Source organism: Eptesicus fuscus, chromosome 2, assembly GCF_027574615.1.
Source record: "Eptesicus fuscus isolate TK198812 chromosome 2, DD_ASM_mEF_20220401, whole genome shotgun sequence".
NCBI lineage: Eukaryota > Metazoa > Chordata > Mammalia > Chiroptera > Vespertilionidae > Eptesicus > Eptesicus fuscus.
Window position 1 is genome coordinate 114492353 of NC_072474.1, and position 20737 is coordinate 114513089.

Below are 20737 nucleotides of genomic sequence, written 5' to 3' on the forward strand. Positions count from 1 at the left end.
GCAGGGAGGGCACACACAGGGCTGTCAGACCCAGCTGGCACCTGGGCACACAGGAGGCCTCTCCTTACCCGTCCGTGGTCAGGAGCCACCAGCTCTCCCAGGAGCCCAGCTGCAGTCCCCAGGCCGGGCACCAGCTCCGAGGGGCCTCGTCCAGCCTCGACGCTACCCCAGGCGCAGGGCACCTGGGCCGGCTCGCCTGGGGAGGGACAGGACCCCGGGGTTAGAAAGACCCTCCTAGGACCCTGCCCAGGATTGTCGCCAGTGGCCCTGCCCCTGCTGCCGGGGCTGAAGGCACTGCCCTCTGACTCACACCCTTCACATCCCGAAGGCCTGGGGTTCACCATCGCCCTCCGGGTGAGGAACCAGGGGCTCCGAGATGGGAAGCGACCGACCCTGCACACAGTGGGTCTGCGTCTGGCAGCCACTTCTAACCACAGAGCTCGTGCAGGTGACACAACCCACGCCACCTTCCTCCCGGCTTCCTCATAGGCCACAGGGGCCGCCATCCCACCTCCAGCCCCCACGGTTGGTGTGCGGGCCAAGGAGCCGGCTCTGGGCTCCTGCAGGCAGACCCGTGCCTTCCACGGCCGACTTTGACCTTGTTTTCTGGTCAGCGCAGCTCCCGGAAGCGGGCAGGAGGGGAAGTGGGCCTTGGGGTGAGTGGCTGATGGGATATATGACCCTCCTGTGCATGCCGCACCTGGCCGGGGCAGGCTGTGCAGAAACCACAGACACCCAGGGGACGGGTGTCCCTGGGGCTCCCGGGAGCAGCGCGTGTGCAGCAGGGACCCTGGGAGCCATGGCTGAGCCTGTCATCAGGGACATGGTTCCCGTTGGGGACAGGGTGGGGACAAGGGGGCTGCTAAGGTCAGCAGCTCCCAGGCTTGGCGGTCACTGGAGTGTGGGTGGGGACAGAGGAGCTCGGCCTTCTGGGGGGACAATTGCCTGAGGGGCCTGCGGCCCATGCTGGCACGCGTGTCATGGGCACTGCGGGCTCCGACCCCTTCACCAGCCGTGTGACACTGAGCAGGGGTCGCCACCTCTCTGAGCCCAGCTTCCTGTCTGCAGTCGGGACGGCCACCCCTGCATCCTCAGGGTGATGTAAGTGAGCTAGCCCGAAGGGGGGTGTCCACACAGACGCCCCAGGCTCCACGCACCGTGGCTCCCACATACCTGCGGAGGCGCGTGGTCCCGGGGCCCCGTCGGGGTGGGGAGGTGTCTGCCAGCCGGGGCGTCCGCAGGCCTCCAGCGCCTCCTCCCAGGGCAGGAGCAGCCACTCGTCCTGGACACGGCCCCAGGCGTCCTTCAGGAAGACACGGAACCAAGAGCTGAGTGTCCATCCAAGCCGGTCCCCGTGTGTCCCTCCCAATGGAAGCAGTGGGAACCCAGGGGAAACTGAGGCTCAGGGAGCAGACGCCCGCGGCCTGGCCTGCAGCCCTGTCCCGTGCAGCTCTGTCCCATACAGCCCTGTCCCGTGCAGCTCTGTCCCATACAGCCCTGTCCCATGCAGACTGTCCCGTGCAGCCCTGTCCCGTGCAGCCCTGTCCCGTGCAGCCTGTCCCATGCAGCCCTGTCCCGTGCAGCCCTGTCCCGTGCAGCCCTGTCCCGTGCAGCCCTGTCCCGTGCAGCCTGTCCCATGCAGCCCTGTCCCGTGCAGCCTGTCCCATGCAGCCCTGTCCCGTGCAGCCCTGTCCCGTGCAGCCCTGTCCCGTGCAGCCCTGTCCCGTGCAGCCCTGTCCCGTGCAGCCCTGTCCCGTGCAGCCCTGTCCCGTGCAGCCTGTCCCGTGCAGCCCTGTCCCGTGCAGCCTGTCCCGTGCAGCCCTGTCCCGTGCAGCCCTGTCCCGTGCAGACTGTCCCGTGCAGCCCTGTCCCGTGCAGCCCTGTCCCGTGCAGCCCTGTCCCGTGCAGCCCTGTCCCGTGCAGCCCTGTCCCGTGTAGCCCTGTCCCGTGCAGCCCTGTCCCGTGCAGACTGTCCCGTGCAGCCCTGTCCCATGCAGCCCTGTCCCATGCAGACTGTCCCGTGCAGCCCTGTCCCGTGCAGCCTGTCCCGTGCAGCCCTGTCCCGTGCAGCCTGTCCCATGCAGCCCTGTCCTGTGCAGACTGTCCCGTGCAGCCCTGTCCTGTGCAGCCCTGTCCCGTGCAGACTGTCCCATGCAGCCCTGTCCCGTGCAGCCTGTCCCGTGCAGTCCTGTCCCTTGCAGCCCTGTCCCGTGCAGACTGTCCCATGCAGCCCTGTCCCGTGCAGACTGTCCCGTGCAGCCCTGTCCCGTGCAGCCTGTCCCATGCAGCCCTGTCCCGTGCAGACTGTCCCGTGCAGCCCTGTCCTGTGCAGCCCTGTCCCGTGCAGACTGTCCCGTGCAGTCCTGTCCCGTGCAGTCCTGTCCCGTGCAGTCCTGTCCCGTGCAGCCTGTCCCATGCAGCCCTGTCCTGTGCAGACTGTCCCATGCAGCCCTGTCCCGTGCAGCCCTGTCCCGTGCAGACTGTCCCATGCAGCCCTGTCCCGTGCAGCCCTGTCCCGTGTAGCCCTGTCCCGTGCAGACTGTCCCATGCAGCCCTGTCCCGTGCAGCCCTGTCCCGTGCAGCCCTGTCCCATGCAGCCCTGTCCCGTGCAGCCCTGTCCCGTGCAGCCCTGTCCCATGCAGCCCTGTCCCGTGCAGCCCTGTCCCGTGCAGCCCTGTCCCGTGCAGCCCTGTCCCGTGTAGCCCTGTCCCGTGCAGCCCTGTCCCGTGCAGACTGTCCCGTGCAGCCCTGTCCCATGCAGCCCTGTCCCGTGCAGACTGTCCCGTGCAGCCTGTCCTGGCTCCTGGCCCTACAGCCCTAACTGCCTCCTGTTAGCACCCAGGCTCCGCTCCACAGACAACTAGGGGCTTGTCTGCCAGCCAGGACGCCTCTGGGCTCCGGCCCCTCTCCCTCGTGTTCCCGCTGTGTCCCACCAGGGGCTCTGGGCAGTCCTGTCCCTCAAATGCCAACAAGTCCAAATGCTACGGCCAATGCCCTTGGGCGGCGCCCCTGCCCTCGGCCTCTCCCCAAGCCGGCGGGCGTGCAGCGAGGTGCCCTGCAGGACACTGTAACACAGCGCCTTCTCCCGGCTGAGGGGAGGCGTGGGGCCCGCAGAGGCTCAGCTCTGACCACCACCCACCGCCCTGCCCCGGGCTACTTCCAACCCGGTCTAACGGCGCTGCCTGCTGCCGCTCTGCCCACACCAGACCTTGAGGTCCTTCTGGAGGGGAACTTGGCTCCATCGGGTCTGCACCCTCACCTTAGCCTAGCACACAGTAGGTGCTTGACGCCTGTGTGATAGCCGGATGCATAGGCAGACCCTGCAGACAGGCAGGTGTCTCAGACTCCCTAGTGCGTCTCTGGGCAAACATCTACCACGTTCCTACGATGCGCCAGGGGTTGTTCCAGGTGCGAGGAACGGAGGTGAACAGGTAATGCCCCTCCCCCTCCCCTGTCCCCCGGGTGCTGCCCTGCTCCCAGCAGACCCTGCATCAACCCCTCGCTGGGCCTCCTGCTCGGAGCCGCCCCGGCTCCCTCAGGCTCCAGCGCTGAGACAGGCCCTGGAGGCCACCATGGGGTCACGGGCTGACGGACACTCCTCACCCTGGCCCTGGCTCCCACTCACAGTGGCCTCTCTCCCAGCCGCCTCCCCACCCGGCCCTGGCTGGCCTGCCTCTGCGCGCCTGCGTCTGCTGTTCCTTCTGCCTGGCTGGCACGTAACTCCTGGGGGCGGGTGCTCATCGCCTGCTGCTTGCTGGGCACCCCCCCCCCACACACACACACACACACCTCAGTCTCAGCCCCGCCCTTCCACACGCTCACCCCCCAGCACCCCCACTGAACTGGAAGCGGGGCAGGCTGCTCTCCTGTTTCCGGCCTTCCATGCTTCCCGCTGCCCTGGAGGAGAAGCCCACCCCCACCCGGCTCGGTCCGCTCCTCCCACCCCATCTCTGCTCCTCCCACAGACCCTCTCCCTCCTGCTCAGAGCCTTGTACCCTGCTACCTGCTGCGGGCACCTCTCCTCCAATGGAGGGCATCCAAAAACATGAGGCTACACCCCTTTCACTTCACAAGTGACAAGATCCATTCTCAGAGAGGGAGAGTGGCTTGTCCCAGGCCACACAGCGCACACCGTGGGAGGACAGGACCGAGCTCGGGGCTCTGACCTGGATCCAGGCTCTCTCCCCTTCCCGCACCTCTCCGCCCCCTCTTGTCAACGCTTCCTGCCTCCCCCACTCACGGGAGCCTTGGCCGTCACTGTGCAGGGTTTTCGCTTTCATTTTACTTTGAAAGATAAGGAAGAAAACAAGGAACTCCGTGAGATCCAGACACAGTGCCGTTCACGTGCGAGTCTGTCCTGCTGGGCTTGCTGTGCAGACACATTTACATCCGTCCCACAGCCAGGAGGCTGCTCCACAGAGCGCCGGCTCCGGTTCCGTGCTTTTCCCGTGATGTGTTTGAAGGACCGTTTCCTCGCAAGTTCTCCTGCGTCGTGGTGTTTCGCGCTGCCTGATGGTCCCCGGAATAAGGACTGCCTTCACTTAGCCAGGCCCCCGGGGGGCATCCGGGTCGTTTCCGATGCTTACCAACGAGGAAACGTGCTGAGGTTCTTGTAACGTCTGGGAAACATACAGAATGACACGCCATCTCGAGGTTGGGCCTTCTTGTAATCCCAGCTAATGGAACGGGACTGACCTTCCGTGTAAGGTGACTGGCCTGCCATCTGGCCTTTTACATCAGCTGTAGGTCACAGCTCCCGCCTGTGTTTTAGTTCTCACACTGTCGGCACGGTGTTTCAAAGCCCCCGCTTGCTGCGGGGCGTGAGGGTCAAAGGTGAAATAGCATTTCTGCCCAAACGCAGGCCAGCACAGGGAGGGGCGGCCAGCACTCCCTAAACAATGAAAAATTCCAGTCACGGCCACCAGGGGTCGCTCTACTCACACTGCGGGGCAGAGCGCCCAGCATTCCTGACGCCGCTGTCACCCAGAACAAGGTCTCAGCTCTGAAATAACAGCCCGACGCTGGCAAATTAAAGACTGTGACTTAATCCCCTGGCGTCAGCCTCCCCACTACCCTCCAGGCCAGGCCACAGCCTCTGGCTGGCCCCTGCTGGAGCAGCCAGCCACCCATGGCCACCTGTGTCTGTCTCCCTGTCAGCTCGCCAGCCCAGTGCCCGGCGCCTGGCAGTGCCATGTGCACACTTGCTAAAAAGAACGGGGGTGGGGAGGGGGGACATCTGAAATGGACCCTGCTTATCTGGCAAACCACAGTCCTTTTTAAAAAATATATATTTATTGATTTCAGAGAGGAAGGGAGAGGGAGAGGGAGATAGAAATACCAATGATGAGAGAGCATCGTTGATCGGCTGCCTCCTGCACGCCCCACGCTGGGGATCCCAGTCTGCAACCCGGGCCTGTGCCCTGACCGGGAATCGAACTGTGACCTCTTGGTTCATAGGTCGACGCTCAACCACTGAGCCACGCCGGCCGGGCAAACCACAGTCCTTTTTCATCTCCTTTCCCCCGGGACCCTGAGCAGAAACACCTCCCCAAGCTCCTCCCGGCCTGGGTTTGTCCTCGGAGCGGCCCGTCCTTCCGGGACCGGGCTCGGAGCGGCCCGCGCTAGAAACCGCAAAGTGTGTGACCCGGGCAAGGCCTTGCCTCCACGGACTGCGGGTTTAGGGACAAGGACGCTGACCCCTGTAGCTACCTGCCAGCGTCAATGGAGTTCTAGCTGGGAAATCACTTTTAAAATATGAAGCAAATAAGTTATCTTCCCATAGGGACTGCCTTCCCCGTAACTCTCACCGTGACGCCCAGAGCGCGTCAGATGCCGCCAGCAGCTGCCAGGGCGGCGGCGAAGCGCGCACCTCGCTGCTTCCTTGGGTGAGCGGCCTTGCCCCCTGCCTCAGTTTCCTCATCTGCAAAGCGAGGATGAGGAATCCTGCGGGTCCTTGTAGGGAACCAGTAGAAGCTCGCAGGGAATGTAGCACTGGGCCAGGCATGCAGCAGGCAAGCAATAAGCCCGCTTCTGTCATGGTTTTCTGCCCGGCGCACACAGCCCCGGGCCTGCCCCGCCCCGGCTTCCCGTCCCTGTACGTCACAGCCAGCACTGCCCTGCGGTGGTCCCTCCGGCTAGAAGTTTCCGTTCCCCAGGGGCCGTGGTGCAAATATCACCTTACGTTCATTTATTCCCGGAGCAGCAGCGCCTCCCCAGCCCTCCCAGGCGAGTCCCCTGCTCGCCGACCAGGTGTGTCACCGCCGTGGCTGGGACCGGGATTTGGGGCCGGATGGGCCCGGCTGGTGACGGGGAAGAAGGCGAGTGGTGGAGGAGAGGCGGCCAGGCCTGTCCCAGTGAGAACGGGGCCCCCGGAGGGGGGTCACGGCATCATGGGCTCCCATGAGGTCAGGGAGTCTTCTGAGAGGAAATGACCCTCCCGCCCAATGGGGAGAAGGTAGCAGGGACTTAGGGGCGGCCTGGGGAGGGGGCAATGGAGGCTTCAGACACGGGGAAGGCGTGCAGGCTGCGAGAGCCTGTACACGCAGGGGCGCAGGGTGCGGGGGGCAGGGGAGGGCTGGGCACGGCCTGGAGCTCCGCCAGAGCAGCAGGGGCCTCGGGAGCTGTGGGCAGGAGGCTACACTCGGCCCGAGGCCTGAGGGCCCGGGGAGCAGGGATACAGGCCACCGGGGTGCTCCGGAAAAAGGCCCCAGACGAGGACCTGCCGGGCCCTCAGCCCCGGGTCCCGCCCTATGGCAACGCCCCTCGGCTCTGGGGAAGCGCGCATGGGCCCTGCTCTGGTTCCGAGGCCGACCTCACAGGTGCGCGGCCACGGCCACGGCCACGGCCATGGCCACGCTCACACATTCCAGACCCAGACCCCGGAGGGCAGCAGCTGGCTTTGCAATAGGCTAGAGCATTTTAATTTTAAAACCGCAGGCCACCCTCCCCTCCGGGCTGGGGGCTGGTGGGCCCCTTCCTCTGCCCCCACCCCTTCGCCAGGTGGTCTTGTCCCCCCGTGGGTAGGAGTCGTGTCTTACCCCCCCGGGTCCCGCCCACCAGTGGGGACCAGTCAGTCACATTGGACTTGTCCAGTCTAGGGGCAGCCCTGGGGACAGGGAGGGGGCAGCTATCATGTGCGAAGTGTGGGTGCGTCCACCCAGCTTCCCCCGGGACCACATAAGCCCAGGAAGAGATGATGGCGAAGATGGTGATGATGGCGGTGACCAAGATGGCACCGAAACTGAATCTGACCGCCCACCCACGGTGCACCGCACAGGGCCAAGGGCCTCCTCCGAACCTCTCGTCTCAGCCTCACCAGCCGACAAGGAAGCAGGTCCCGGTCACTCCCAGTTCACACCTGGGGACACGGAGGCCCAGGAAGTTCCGTAACCTGCCCGCAGGTGCCACGGCGCCAGGAGGCAGAGCTGCCGTCCACGCAGGTTCCCGCCTCCGGCCCGCACACCGCTCGCCCAGTTCGCAGCGCCAGTGTTTAAGGTTCGCGTTCTCTATCCTGCGGTCCCTACACGGCGGCCTCTGCTGCTCCCTCTACTCCCGCCTGACGAGGGGCCGGCTAGAGGCAGGCTGGCGGGGACCGCACTTTACGGCCATTTAGGGAACTTTCAAGAGGATTTGACTGCGCCGCAGTATCCAGCAAAGCCTTGAGAGCCAGAGCCTGGGGCGTGGGGACCTTTAAATGCTAACTGGCGAGACATCGGGGTCACAGGTGCACGCTGACAAGGGGCTGGTGGGCTGGGGGCGCACGGCTACCGAATCCGGCCGATGCTGCCCCACCGTCCTCCAGAGCCATCCCTGGCCTGGCATCTCCAGGTGCGGGCACAGCCTGGAGTCAGGGCCCCGATCCGGCCCCTGTCCCCTCCTGGCCCCGATACTGGGTAGCTGAGTGGCCATGGCCAATTCACTTAGCATCCCAGGTCTCAGTTTCTCCATCTGCTCAGTGGGTGACAGCCTGACTCCCAGGCTGTCCTCAGGGTTAAATGGGAACACAAAATGTCCAACATGTCAGGTCTCTTAACTATTTGGGTACCTGCCCTTCCTCTTGGGAAAGAAGGCGTGAGTCGAGGTGTAGGGGGAGGTAGATTGGGCGAATGAGGACTGAAGCCAGCAGCCTAAAGCAGGCGTCCTCAAACTACGGCCCGCGGGCCACATGCGGGTGTTTTTGCCGTTTTGTTTTTTTTACTTCAAAATAAGATATGTGCAGTGTGCATAGGAATTTGTTCATAGTTTTTTTTTAAACTATAGTCCGGCCCTCCAATGGTCTGAGGGACAGCGAACTGGCCCCCTGTTTAAAAAGTTTGAGGACCCCTGGCCTAAAGGATCGTCTTACGTTTAGGAAAATTACAGAAAGGATTCTAAAGGACAATTTCCATCTAAACACGATTTATTTTCCAAAATGACAGTCAGGTGCCAACGTTAAAACGTACAGTGCTCCTTTTATCCATGAACATAGCGAAGGGAGCGCGAGCAGGACACGCGGCCGGGGACGGAGGAGGATAAATAAAAGATAAACAGACCACAGAGAAACGCTCGTTGAAAACGGTCCCGGCAGGATACACAGCATCACGCTGAGACACGCGCGCTTAAAGTTCCAGTTCCTTTTAAATAGATGGTCCGGTCGGGAGATAAATTTGATTTTTTTTTTTTTTAATGAGCCATGTCGCTTGAGCTACGGTTGCTCACTGACTTTTCCTTCAGTGCAAACTGACCCCCCGGAGAGAAGCGGAGAAGCGGGTCCCGGGCCCGGGAGGGGGCTGAGCCAGCTCTCTTCGGGAGGCAGGGGAGTGCGGGGCAGACAGCACTGGGACTCGGACTACGGCGTGACCACAGGTCAATGCACGACCGTGAGCCTCAGCCTCCGGGGAAGTGAGGGTGCTGACCGCGCCTGCCTCCGCCGCCACGCCTTCCATGAAACAGCGCCTCTGAGACACCCCGTAGGGTGCCAAGCACAGGGCAGGGTAGATCACATGTAAGCTTTTACCTTTCCGCCAGTCACGTGACTAAGCAATGGCCTCTGCCCTCGCCTCCGGAGCCTCAGAAACCTGCCCGAGGTCACCCCGCTACAAACAGGAGAGCCGGAAGGTTCGCACCCCGCAGCCCGGCGAGCTCGGGCGCCTGCAACCCCATCAGACCGGGGCCTGCCCGCGAGGAGCTCAGTCTCATGAGGGCGAAGGCAGATGCACACGGCAGGCCACGCCGGGACCGTCACCGCCTTCGGTGCGGTGAGGGAGGCCGAAAGGGGGTGACTGCTGTCCCAGGGAGCGGGGACCAGGGGACCCTCACAGCACATGAGAGCTACATAATACCGCACGCCCAGGAGCTCAGCCAGCCCAGGGCCTGGCACACGGCTGGGTCATTAGATGTTGGCGATGGGTGGATGGACAGCAGGGATCAGACAATGAGGGGTGAAGGGTGGCTGGCTGGCTGCCTGGACAGTGGTTGGAGGCAGACGGTAGGGTGAGTGAGATGATGGAGCATGAGAGACACGTGGAAGGGTGGACAGGCGGATGAATGGGTGTGGGGTGAGCAGGGCTGACTGGCTGGGTGGGTGGGTACCGCCCGGGATGAAGGGTGGACCGAAGGGGCTGGTGGGGTTGGCTGGGTGGATGAAGGGGAAGCCTGGAGAACGGGCGAGTCAGAGACCTAACCGAGTGTCTGCACCAGAAAGTGAGGGAAGAGCAGTCACTCCTGCCCCAGGGTGCCGCCACTTACCAGGCTCCCGTGGCCAGCAGGGGGCGCGCTGCGCACTCGCTCCCCCGGGGCCTGGGCCCCCAGCTCCTCGCGCAGGCGCCGGTTCTGCTCGGCGAGGTCCTCCACGCGGCTCTGCAGGCCGATCTCCGACAGCTGCAGCCCGTAGAGGCGGCAGCGCAGCTCCTCCAGCTGCCCCCGGAGCTGGCGCTGCGTGGCGTGCTGCTCCCGCAGCCGGCGCGCCGCCTCGTCCCGCTCCCGCTCGCCGCGCTCGGCCCTCGCCTGCAGGGCGCGCACCTCCGCGGCTTCCTCGGGGTCGCGCTGGGGGCCGGCGGGGCCCGGGGGCGGAGTGCTGCCCAGGGCCGGGGCGTCCAGCTCGGCCAGCAGGAGGCCCGCGGCGCGGCAGAGGCGCCGCACGTCCCGCTGCAGCCGCTGCACCTGCGCCCGCAGGGCCCGCTCCTGCTCGCGCACCAGGCCCAGCTCGCGCCGCTGGGTCCGCCGGCAGCGCTCCAGGGCCGCCGTCCGCCGCCCCAGCGCCTCGTCCTTGTGCCGCAGCTGCTCCCGCAGCCGCTGCAGCCGCCGGGCCGCGCGCTCCCGCTCCAGAACCTGCAGGCGGCGGTGGGCGAGGTCAGGAAGCAGGCGGGGAGCCTGTCCTTAGTGTAAACTTCGGTGTTTTGTTCGTCGGAGAATATTTTTACATTAAAATGTCGCATCAAAACCCTGTTTATCTCAGTTAGTGAGATTTCCGGTGCTCCCCGCGCCCCCTACATCTTGCACCGGAGCCGAGTGGTGCGGGGACAGTCACCCAGGGGGCACCGGGCAGGAGGAGCCAGAGGTGCGGGAGGGCCGCGGGGCAGGCGCACCTGGAGACAGTCCCCGTGAGGAAGCCCCGGGGGTGCCCCCGGTGTGAACCTGTCACTGGGGGTGCTGGGTGCTCTGTCCCCCAAGGTCTGCCTCCAGGGGCTTTCAGAGTGACCACAGGTCCCTGCGGGAACGAGGCGTCCATGGCGCACACGGCGCACACGCTGCCTGGAACGCTGACCACAGGGCGGAAGCCGCTGGGCCAGTATCAGGCACAAGGGCGGCCGAGCTCATGCCCGCACTCCCACAGCACCTGCTCCGAAGGCACGGATGTCGGGGAGAGAGCCAGAGGCAGAGGTCCAGGCTGGGAGGTAGCTGGGCCAAGGGGTCACCCAGGGGCCCTGAGCAAGCCCCTCGTCACTGACCGCCCACGCCTCCCCTGGAATGGGGTCCTGACGGGTTTCCCAGGAGCGTGCAGGCGTCCTGAGGCCAGAATGGGGATGGGGGGGCCTTAGTGTCTAGAGAACTCAGGGCCGTGGCCTTGCTGCGCCCCACGCCATCTCCCTTGCTGTTGCCCTGGTGCTCCGACTCCCCACCACACGGTGAGCATCTCTGATCCCCCGCTGGTGTGGCTCAGTGGTTGAGCATCGACCACTTGCAGACTCGATCCCCAGCAGGGGGCGTGCAGGAGGCCGCCGATCGATGATTCTCTCTCCTCAATGTTTCTATCTCCCTCTCCCTTCCTCTCTCTCTAAAAATCAATAAAAACGTATTTTTTAAAAAAAAACACACAAAAACTCCTCTTGGGACACTGCTGGTGACGTGCTACAAGCCAAGGAGGGTAATGAACTCGACTTTCGGCGCCTGTCGGTCAATAGAAGGGGAAATCGCCACTCGCGTGTCCCCCTCGCACCTCAAAGACTCCTTTCAACTTAACTGAACGCCTTCCCTTTCCACGCTGACGTCAGTTTCCGCTATGGCTAAGCCCCCGGTTATGAGCTTTTGTGAGCGTTTCTGACTGCTCCCACTGTAAGGAACACATGGCAACCGCGTACCCCTTCTGCACACGCCCCGTGCCGTGTCCTGAAGCAGCGCCCGCTCAGCACAGGGGCCCTTTCTCACTGCCTAGTCGGTTCTATGTGTAAACCCGGCTGTGACTCAGATCTGCTTTCCCAGCCCGCGGGCAGATGTCAGCCTGCAACCGGACAATCACGCTGCGCTGCCCTGCCCGTCACAGCCCAGGACAGGACGCCCCTGAGGCTCTGGGGGCGCCGCTGCATCTGCCTCCCACTCCACGCCTCGCCCTCCTGCCTGCATCGTCTCTCCCCTAGGATCTTTCGATAAACACTACTAATGACAAAAGCGGCCACTGCTGTGAGTGTTTTACACATGTTAACTCACTTAACCCACATCCCAATTTGAGGGTGTTGGTGCTATCTCATTCCCATTTCACAGAGGAGAAAGCTGAGGCCCAGAGAGGTTAAGTCACTTGCCCTAGGTCACACAGCCATCTGCCTCCAGCTCTGATTTGTCCCCCACCCTCACCATCTCTCTCTCCCTGCAACTAGAATGACATCCCTCAAACCCTGACCCGGAGCCTCTCCTGCTCAAGTCCCCCAGCGCCTGCTCTCTCTCGCCTTCAGAATCGGGTCCGCGCAGTGGCCCTGGGGGTCTGGCCCCTGGGGACCCTCCAGTCTCACCAACTCCCTCTCCCCATCCACACCCCCGCCGGGACCTGGTATGTCTCCCAGACCTCCGTGCCTTTGCCCAGGCTCCCCACGCCTCACCTCGCCTGCCCTGCCCGCAAGGCCCAACTCTCCCGGCCCAGCCCTCTGTAGCTCCCACCCCATGCACTTGCTCCCCATGCCCGCACATCCCTGGTGACACCAGCGTCCAGCTCTGAGTTCCTTGTTTCCTATCTGGGTCCCCACCTGCACTCCAGCCCCGGAGGCGGGGACCGGGGTCAGCCATCTCCCTGTCCTTAGGCCAGAGCTGCCCCGCCCCCACACAGGCACGGAGGCCGCAGAAATGAACCTCTGCCCAGAGCTCCCAGTGAGTGCCCAGCCCCGCAGGTCACCCCCCCCTCACCCCCCACCCCAGCGGGTCCCCGCGGGAGCCTGTGAGGCAGGCAGGGCAGGGGATCCCCTTTTCCACATGACCTCACCCAGGGCCCACAGGGCGCTCCCAGGCCCCCCACACACTGTCTCTGCTCAACTGTAGCTGCGACCACATCCAGACACAGGGGGGCCCCGAGGGGAAGAGAAGTGGTACCTGGCAGGCGAGTTCCCCCTGCAGCGCCTCCAGCTGCTCCTGGGCCCGGAGGGAGGCGCTCCGCTCCCGGCACGCGCGGGCGCTCAGCTGGTCCACCTTCCGCAGGAGCTCCCGCTCCGACCGCTCCAGCTCCCGGATTCTGCGGCGGGAAGCAGGCGGCGCTTAGTCCGAACCGGACGCAGCAAACACGGCCGGGGGTTTTCACACGCAGCGGACCACCTTTTTGTGGTATTTGGCCCATTTCGTACTCGGACACAATTGCATTTGTAAAACATTCCCACGTATCTTTCCAGGGATGCTCTCCCACACTTCAAAGGCCTCTGTCGACTAAGAGGCTCCGTGCGTCAGAAATCTCAATAGGAACCTCATCTTCCAGCCAGAAACCCCGAGGCTGGCGACTCCGAGGAGGAGCTGCGCTGGAGAAAGGTAAGTACCACGTGATCTCACTCACTTGTGGGACACGATGAACGTAAACTGACGGACAGAAATAGAGCCAGATGGGGAAATAGTCTAGACCCGTGGTCGGCAAACTGCGGCTCGCGGGCCACATGCGGCTCTTTGGCCCCTGGAGTGTGGCTCTTCCACAAAATACCACGGCCTGGGCGAGTCCATTTTGAAGAAGTGGCGTTAGAAGAAGTTTAAGTTTAAAAAATTTGGCTCTCTCTAGCCCTAGCCGGTTTGGCTCATTGGATAGAGCGTCGGCCTGAGGACTGAAGGGTCCCGGGTTCGATTCTGGTCAAGGGCATGTACCTTGGTTGCGGGAACATCCCCGGTGGGGGGTGTGCAGGAGGCAGCTGATCGATGTTTCTCTCTCATCGATGTTTCTAACTCTCTATCCCTCTCCCTTCCTCTCTGTTAAAAAAAAAAAAAGTAAATAAAAAAATAAATAAAAAATTTGGCTCTCAAAAGAAATTTCAATCGTTGTCCTGTTGATATTTGGCTCTGTTGACTAATGAGTTTGCCGACCACTGGTCTAGACTATAATAGAAGTAATCCTGTTATTTGCAGATTTTTAATATTTCCTACAACTTCTGTGATATCATACTATGTTAGTACAGTTTTGATATTATTATACTTAAAATCCTTTTTTCTTGAAATGTTAATGTTTATTGCATGTAATATTATATTAAGATCGTTTTTCTTGAATAATTGGTGTTTATTGCATGTAACATTATATATTTAAGATCGTTTTTCTTGAAATATTAATGTTTATTGCATGTAACATTATTATATTTAAAATCATTTTCTTGAGCTATTAATCTTTATTGCATGTAACATTATTATATTTAAGATTGTTTTTCTTGAAATATCAATGTTTATTGCATGTAACATTATTATATTTAAAATCATTTTCTTGAGCTATTAATCTTTATTGCATGTAACATTATTATATTTAAGATTGTTTTTCTTGAAATATTGTTTATTGCATGTAACATTATTATATTTAAAATCACTTTTCTTGAGCTATTAATGTTTATGCATGTAACATTATTATATTTAAAATAGTTTTTCTTGAAATAAAAATAAAATAAAGGAACTGAGCCTGAAGCAAGCACCTGCATTGCCTCAGTGAATCTTCACCTTGCCAGCCCACAGGTGGGTTGCATGACACCTTCTTCACACAGGAGGAAACCGCAGATCAGAGAGGCCAGGCAACCTGCCCAAGGTCACACAGCATTTTGGAGCCCAGGCTGCCTGATTCCCAAACTGACACTTTTAACCCTCTGCTCCGTTGCCTCCCGTTGAGCTACATTCCTGTGAATCTCTTCTGTAGAAGTGATTAAACTCAGAAAAATAAAAAGTTTTTTGCAATTAAAATAATTAATTTGTATTACTACAAAAGTAAGAAGTTGGAGGGGGCCCAGTTGTCTGGCAGGGACGGCAAAGGCACGTGAAGGCTGTTTTGTTTTCCTGGGGAAATGCCGAGGTTGTGTCACATGCACCGTAATACCCAGCCTGGACGAGCGCGCTGACCACGGCCACGTGACAAGGGGAAGCGCGTGTGAGTGTGGCAAACCCGAGGCCAAAGCCTGGCTGATGGCCCCACGGGGAGAGAAGGGCCCTCAGAGACTTGCCTGCCACCTGCGTGCACCTAGCACCCAAGTCTCTAATGTGCCGATCTTACCTCCATAACAGAAACCAGGGACACGGGGAAAGTGTGTGCCAGCCTGCATGGTCTGCCCATCGCCACTCCTTTACCAAGTCCACCCCGGCGACCCGCTCATCCAGGACCTAGCTCTGCCTGCTGGCTCTGCCGCTTACCAGCCATGGAGCCAAACTGGAGTCATTCACCACTCTGACCCTCAGTATTTTTATCTGTTAAAAATAGGGGTAATTGCACCTTGCTTAGAAGGTTGTTGTGAAGATTAAATAAAATGATGCATTCTTATTAATAACTAGAGGCCCGGTGCATGAAACTCATGCACGGGGGTTCCCCTCAGCCCAGCCTGCACCCTTTCCAATCTGGGACCCCTTGGGGGATGGCTGACTGCCGGTTTAGGCCCGATCACCTGCAGTCAGACATCCCTCTCACAATCTGGGACCGCTGGCTCCTAACTGCTCACCTGCCTGCCTGCCTGATCGCCCCTGACTGCCCCCCCCCCCTCCGCTGGCCTGGTCGCCCATAACTGCCCCCTGCTGGCCTGGTTTCCCCCAACTGTCTGCCCCCCTCTGCCAACCTGGTCACCCCCAACTGCCCCCCTCCCATGCCGGCCTGGTTGCCCCACACAGCCTGCTGTTCGGTTGTCCAGTTGTTTTGGTCATGAAGGCCCCTGGCTTTTTATATATTAGGATAAGCTAAGAGTCCCGTCTCCTCCTCTAGCTCCGAGGCCCTGGGGGAGAGCTCTGAAAGCGACAGAAGGGCATGTGGATTATAATCGGGTCTCTTCCAAACTGCACGAGAGGAGTGGCCCCAGTTCATGGGTCAGAGCTGTCCCGAGTACCTCTGATCTGTTATAAAACGGGGTGGCATCTAAACGGAACAAGGAAAGCCTCTCTTTAGCCTCTGAGACCAGCCTGAAACATCAGGTGGGAGACAGTGTTTCATTCGACATCATCCCCGTCAGGGAATGGCGAGTCTCACTGCAGGCAGGAGGAGTAATGGCCCACAGATATATCCAGGCTGGGACCCAGGTGGAATTATGGCCCGCAGATATATCCAGGCCCGGATCCCTGGGACCCAGGCGGAATAATGGCCCGCAGATACATCTAGGCCCAGATCCCTGGGACCCAGGCGGAATAATGGCCCGCAGATATATCTAGGCCCGGATCCCTGGGACCCAGGCGGAATAATGGCCCGCAGATATATCCAGGCCCGGATCCCTGGGACCCAGGTGGAATAATGGCCCGCAGATACATCTAGGCCCGGATCCCTGGGACCCAGGCGGAATAATGGCCCGCAGATATATCTAGGCCCGGATCTCTGGGACCCAGGCGGAATAATGGCCCACAGATATATCTAGGCCCGGATCCCTGGGACCCAGGCGGAATAATGGCCCACAGATATATCCAGGCTGGGACCCAGGTGGAATAATGGCCCCCAGATATATCCAGGCCCGGATCTCTGGGACCCAGGAGTGTTGCCTTCAAGTGCAAATGAGACTGCAGGTGTGATTAAGTTCAAGAACTTGAGATTATCCTAGACTGTGTGGGTGGGCCCCAGGAGAGAGGCAGACGGCTCGGACACAGAGGGTGCAGACGTGCGGGCTGCTAGGCTGGTGGCATTGCAGACGGAGGCCAGCACTGCCCCTGTGGCCGCTGGCCAGGCTGGGACAGCCTCCACAGCCTGTGGAGTGCACGCTGGCCAGAGCGCAGGGCCCGCCCGCATCTGACCCGAGCCAGGGAGGCGCGCAGGCCCTGCCTCCGGAAATGCGGGGCTGTGAGGCCCCTGTTTGAGCCACGGGGCTGGGCCCAAAGGAAACTCACACACTCGCCAACACGAAACACACACCGAAGTACAGCTGTGCACCGATGAACACCCAGTTAGACAGACCAGCATGCAGGGCGGGAAGGAGTGCTATGAGCTGGGAGACACGCTCGGGGGGTGGGGGAAAGTTGTGGCCGCCACTCTGGCCAGGCTGCCTGGGTTCCAGTCCCAGCCCCATGGGCTGGGCACAGCCCACCCTCAGAGAACAGAGGACACGGCCCACATTCCCCCACAGACGGGCCCAGGCTGCCTGGCCCGGGACAGCCTCAGCCCAGCCACAGAGGCCACTCGCTCACAGTGCCCCGTCTCCGTCCCTCCCTCACACCGGGGGGGGGGGTCCTCCTGTGGCTGGGGTGTCCCGCCCATCCTCCCCACGCCTGCTGACCTCCTGGTTTTCACTGTCAATCTTTCTGGAGGAAGATTTGAATGGACAACCCTGTGTGGGCCACACTACTCCCCTGTCCAGGGCTGAGGCCCTGTCCTCCCGCTCCCAGCCCCCTGGACATATGCTATGGGATGAATGTGTCCCCCCAAATTTGTACATTGAAGTCCTAACCCCAGTGCCTCAGAATATGACTGTCTTTGGAGATGGGGTCCGTACAAAGGAATTAAGTGAAAATGTGGCCCCTTGGGTGGGCCCTAACCTAATCTGCCTGGTGTCCTTATAAGAAGAGATCAGGACACGGACACACACAGAGGAACGACTGTGAGGACACAGGGACAAGACAGCCATCCATCAGCCAAGGAGAGAGGCTCAGAAGACACTACCCTGCCCACACCCCGATCGGGACTTCCAGCCTCCAGAGCTGTGAGAGGATAGATGTCCGATGTTTAGCTGCTCAGCCTGTGACACTTGGTTGTGGTTGTCATGGAAACTAATACAACTTAGTGCGTGGCTCTTGGGGAGTGGGTGCAGGTTGTAGAATCAGTGGGTGGCTGGATGGAAGATGGATGTTGGATGGATAGATGGATGGGTGGATGGGTAGATGGATGGATGGATGGATGGATGGGTGGATGGTGGGTAGATGGATGGATGGATGGATGGATGGATAGGTGGATGGGTGGATAGATAGATGGATAGATGGATGATGGATGGGTGGATGAATGGATGGATGGATGGATGGATGGATGGATGGGTGGATAGATAGATGGAGATAGATGGATAGGTGGATAGATGGATGGATGGATAGATGGATGGATGGATAGATGAATACATGGATGGATGGATGAATGGATGGATGATGGATGAATGTATGTATGGATGGATGGATTGATGAATGAATGGATGGTGGGTGGATAGGTGGATGGATGGATGGATGGATAGAAGGATAGATAGATGGATAGATAGATGGATGGATGGATGGATGGGTGGTAGGTGGATAGGTAGGTGGATGGATGGATGGATGGATGAACGGATGGTGGGTGGATAGATGAATGGATGGGTGGTGGGTGGATAGATGGATGGATGGATGGATGGGTGGGTAGATAGATGGATGGATGAATGGATGGATGGTGGGTGGATAGATGGATGGATGGATGGATGGATGGAGAGATGGAAGGATGGACAGATGGACAGATAATCACAAGAGTGATACATAGAATAACAAAATAATTTTTTTGATATGTGAATTTCCCCATGTGAAACATATTATAAAGAAGAAAAATAGTAAAGCAGATGTAAATACACATTTAATGACTTGCCTTTATTAAAATGAAGGGGAATACAAGGAAAGGCCGAAGTCTCAGGCAGATCCCAGACTCTGGCTGCTGGGATCCTGGGAACCTGTGGGAGGCGATCCCGCCATGACCACACCGCGTTTCTCCTCTGAGGTCCAGGCAAAGGCCGCCTCATGCTGCTGGCCCAGGCATCAGACAGCGATCCCGGGGCCTGGGCTTCGGAGAGAGGCCTGGAGCCCAGGCCCAACCTCGGGACCGTGCCGGCTCCCTCAGGACAGCAGCCCCACCAGGGAGCTCAGCGTCAGCAGCGAGAAACAAACGCAGAACCTGCTGCGCAGGTGGTGGGTGAGCCGAAAGGCCCATCAGAGATGACGGGCAACCCAGGGACTAGTGTCTGCCCACGGCCACCCCTGTCCCTGGGCTGGGGGCCCCGGGAGCAGGTGGTGACGCTGGGGCGGGGCGGGGCCACAGCAGGAGCAGGACCACAGAGGGAGCCGGAGCAGGACTGAGCTGTAGCCACAGTCAGAAATGTCACGCAGAGCAGCAGAGAGGAGGCAAGGCCCTGGCTTCCCCCGCCCTCCTCCCGCCGACGTTCCCGCTGGCCGGCGAGCCCAGGAGACCTCTCCGGCGCAGCACGGGGACGGGAGAAAGAGAAGGCATTGACAGCAGGGCCGGGGCAGGCGGGCCGCGTGACGTGGTGCGCCTGCTTCCTCGCCACAGGAACGATGCAACACGCCTTCCGACCGGCTCTGACGGCCCGGGCCCGGGCCGCACACACAGAAGAGGCCCACGTGGCATATTTACCTGCTCCTGAGCCCAGACTCCGACCCCACGTATTTGTCCACGGCGGCCAGCAGCTTCTGCTCCGAGGACTCCAGCTGCCTCCGGAGCGTCCCCGTGTCCACGTCGGGGCTCCCGGGGGCTGCTCCTTCCGGGGGCCGTCCCTGCTCCTCGCCGCTGTCCTCCGCGTCCTGGAAGACCCAGGACGTGTCGATCTTCACGTCCACGTTCATCACGTCAAAGCCGTCCCTGCCGGGGGCTCTGACCACGTAGCTGAACGTCTTCTCCGCCCGCCCGGCCGCCGCGGGCTCCATCCCGGCACAGCGCGCGGGCCGCGGCCTCACGCAGTCAAGGGGGTTTGCAACATGGACTTGCAGGAGATTGCGAGGCGGGTGCAGCGCCTCCAGATTGTGCAGGAAAATGTCCCCTGAGGAGGCGAGAGCAGTGGATTATTCATGAGGGGGCTCGGTTTCATCGCCAAGCGTCATGCAATATGCATGGCCCTCTCGGGTTACGCGCCGGCATGCCAGCACGCCCCAGCGAGGGCACCCGCGGAAAGTCACTGGAACCAAGTGCTGAGCCAGCGCACAGGAGGGGACAGGCGGGCGGGACCGCGAGGGGGTACAGGGTCTCCTAGCGCGGCTCCAGCTGACACCAATGATGCAGGTCTGTGCCCGCGGCCAGGACGGCCAGCATCCACCAAGGACCCGGCCTCGCGGGCGGCTCACCTGCCCGTCCAGCTCCCCGGTAACCCTGGGAGGTGGAGCCACCATAACCATCGCACAGGTGAGGAAACGGGCCGGGAGGGGGCGCTCGTCCGGGCCCACAGATGGGGGCAGAGTCAGGCTCACAGCTGGGTCTGACTCCGAACCTTGAGGCAGGATGTGCCAGCCCCGGGGGAGCAGCACTTCCCTTCCCGCAGGGAAAGCCCCGGGGCCTGGAGGGGGAGCGGCGTTCTCCTCTTTCCTGGAGGAGCGCAGGCCTGAGGGAGGGCGCCCCCCCGCCCCCCAGGACAGGTAAAAACACCCCCACTCCCCCAGGACAGGTAAAAGCACCCCCACTCCCCCAGGACAGGTAAAAGGCAGCCCCCCCACTCCCCCAGGACAGGTAAAAGCCCCCCCCCACTCCCCCAGGACAGGTAAAAGCCCCCCCCCCACTCCCCCAGGACAGGTAAAAGCACCCCCACTCCCCCAGGACAGGTAAAAGCACCCCCACTCCCCCAGGACAGGTAAAAGCACCCCCACTCCCCCAGGACAGGTAAAAGCACCCCCCCTCCCCCAGGACAGGTAAAAGGCACCCCCACTCCCCCAGGACAGGTAAAAGGCACCCCCACTCCCCCAGGACAGGTAAAAGGCACCCCCACTCCCCCAGGACAGGTAAAAGGCAGCCCCCCAACTCCCCCAGGACAGGTGAAAGGCACCCCCACTCCCCCAGGACAGGTGAAAGGCAGCCCCCCCACTCCCCCAGGACAGGTAAAAGCACCCTCGTCCCCCAGGACAGGTGAAAGCACCCCCACTCCCCCAGGACAGGTAAAAGCACCGCCACTCCCCCAGGACAGGTAAAAGCACCCCCGTCCCCCAG

At 61.0% G+C, this 20737-nt stretch overlaps 1 protein-coding gene across 1 annotated transcript in view; it reads right to left on the reverse strand.

Annotated features, from left to right (window-relative positions):
- C2H4orf50 (chromosome 2 C4orf50 homolog) overlaps nt 1–19470 on the reverse strand; it is a 36417-nt gene extending 16947 nt beyond the window's left edge. The window contains exons 1-5 of the mRNA XM_054722429.1: nt 19181–19470; nt 12775–12913; nt 9727–10308; nt 1174–1303; nt 69–196 (exon numbers count right to left, since the gene is read on the reverse strand). Of these exons, the coding sequence (XP_054578404.1) occupies nt 69–196; nt 1174–1303; nt 9727–10308; nt 12775–12913; nt 19181–19470 (1269 nt within the window). The remainder of the gene's footprint in view (nt 1–68; nt 197–1173; nt 1304–9726; nt 10309–12774; nt 12914–19180) is intronic.
- Between the last annotated feature and the right edge of the window lie 1267 nt (nt 19471–20737).